General features: G+C 36.2%; 1 protein-coding gene across 2 annotated transcripts in view; it reads left to right on the top strand.

Annotated features, from left to right (window-relative positions):
* The first annotated feature begins 355 nt into the window (after positions 1–355).
* The window catches only part of tm6sf2b (transmembrane 6 superfamily member 2b), a 19,684-nt gene continuing 17,795 nt past the window's right edge, over positions 356–2,244 (top strand). Inside the window, exons 1-2 of one of the 2 annotated variants that reach the window (XM_014016763.1) lie at positions 356–442; positions 589–713. In XM_014016763.1, coding sequence (XP_013872217.1) covers positions 634–713 — 80 coding nt within the window. In that variant the 5' untranslated portion in view covers positions 356–442; positions 589–633. Of the gene's footprint in view, positions 487–588; positions 714–2,244 lie in introns of both variants that reach the window. The other variant, XM_014016764.1, reaches the window with a different exon arrangement.

Below are 2,244 nucleotides of genomic sequence, written 5' to 3' on the forward strand. Positions count from 1 at the left end.
TGACGTGTTCAATACTTATTTTACCCGCTGTATTATTAAACGTTCAAACATTTAGTAAAAAGTAATTAAATGTAAGTACAGTGAGCTAAAATAAAGTGTTAGTGGAAAACTAGGATTCTACACTCAAAAAGTGAGCTAAATAATAAAAAAGTGTTAGTGACATTTAAACATTTTATTTTACAGTTGGTGCCCTATTATTGTGACAGTTGTGTAACATGATCACATGCATCTCAGTGTTCATGTTTTATGAAACACAGCACTAATCACACCACTGGACTCACTTGGAACCTTCTAATACAGCTTAGGTAAATCTCAGATAAAACCTAATTGCACAAGTTCTCCCTCCTTCCAAAGCTGTTTTGTTGCTACCTCATTATTTTCCCAGTGAGGCCGATGCGTGCCTTTGTTCAGTTTGATTAATCCAACAACGGGTAACCAGACGGTACGACCCCACTCTGCTTCTTTTTTTTATTCTTTTTTAAAACTGTAGGTTTCATGTTTCTGTTCTATAACATTTCAAACAGATGTTGTTTTTTATATTTTGAACATGACAGACTTGTGACTGTTTTGTTTTCTGCATTGCCACAGATCCTGCAAGAAGAAGAAGGAGGAGGATAAGCTGGTTTTGAAGAGATGGAAACTTTGGTCTTTTTGTTTTCATTTTCTGCCCTTGGCGTCCTTTATGCCATGAACACCATTCCTRTGTTTCAAGAGTAAGTTGTAATATGTATTTATTTGTTCAGTCTTCCTTCTTTAAAACAAAATTTCTCTACAAAGTCAATCTTTTTACTAACAGCTCATATCAATAAGTTTCAATCCTGTCTATTAAAGTGGCTCATGCAACAAGAGTCATATGTTGACAGTACAACCATACAGCCGTGTAAAGTCAAAATAATTTATTAGCTGCATGTAGTGTATCAGTTGGTGATCCTTGCAGTGTCAAATGATGGTGAATATTTCACCACCACTAGAGGACTCTGTAAGCACACACAYGTGATTCAACTGAACCATCAGTTTTCATTCAATGCTCATCGCCTGACAATTCTTATGTTGGAGTTTAAACTAAGACCATGTTATAAGTAAGTAAACTTTATTTGTATGGCACTGAGATCAAAAAACTAAAAATAGTAAAAACAAAGAACAAGTATAATCAAGAACAATAAAAAAGAAAAACTTCACTTAAAGCCTGCCTGAATAAAAATGTATTAAGATGTTTTTTAAAAGAGTCAGTGGAGTCTGAGCAGAGARGGGACAGAGGSAGAGCGTTCCCTGAACTGCTCAAGGTGCCACCAGCAGCATTGGATTTGAAGACCTCACAAGTCCTGGATGGAGAGAGAGGCTTCAGAAGGTCCAATATGTATTTGGCCATGAAGTGCCCTAAAGGTTAAAACTCAAAATTTAAAATGACTCCTCAAACGCACAGGGAGGCAGTTCTGCTGATCGTAGTTAATAACATACTCACAGACTGAAGGCGAGACGAGGATTTGTTTAAACAAGTAAACAGACAAGGAGATAAAAGCGTGAACGATCATCTCTAACTCAGTCTGTGACACAAAAGATCTCCGATTAGAAACATTTTTTTAAAAGATCAAAACAATTACGACAAGTAAAATTTTAAAATAGCTTTCGAAAGACAAGGACCTGTCAAAGAGGCTCAGTCTTGTTGGCTTTTACCTGCAGATAGTTGTTCTTCAGCCATAATTTCATTTCAGTTTGTGGATTTCTGAGGTTCTAACAGAACAAAACAATCTGACATCAGCATACAGATATTATTAAAATCTTTGTTTTAGCAAGTAAGTCAATTGAGAACCAATTTTCATTGACAATGACGGCCTGCTTAAGAGGCAGCAGTACAACATAAAATGTCAGAACATGCTAAAACAAGGACAGAGTACCGATAAACATACTGTAAAACTGTAAATCAGGAAAATAAATAAATAAAATTAAATAAATACAATGACACATTGCTGTAACGTTTTGTGATGAGATCTAACAGGACAGAGCTTGTGTGTTTTTTAGATTGGTATTGCTCTCTATATAAAAAAAACATCTTGCCACTACAACCTACAAGTTTTTCATACCTCCAAATAAAGCTGTTCCTTATCTGTAAATCTGCTCGAGTTATAACCAACACTGTGTTTTTTATGGAGCTAAATTGGGGTCATGGGGACCTTTCTGGGTAGAGTTTGCATGTTCTCTCCGTGCATGCGTGGGTTCTCTGCGAGTACTCCGGCTTCCTCCCAC

The sequence above is a fragment of the Austrofundulus limnaeus genome, unplaced genomic scaffold, assembly GCF_001266775.1.
Source record: "Austrofundulus limnaeus strain Quisiro unplaced genomic scaffold, Austrofundulus_limnaeus-1.0 Scaffold153, whole genome shotgun sequence".
NCBI lineage: Eukaryota > Metazoa > Chordata > Actinopteri > Cyprinodontiformes > Rivulidae > Austrofundulus > Austrofundulus limnaeus.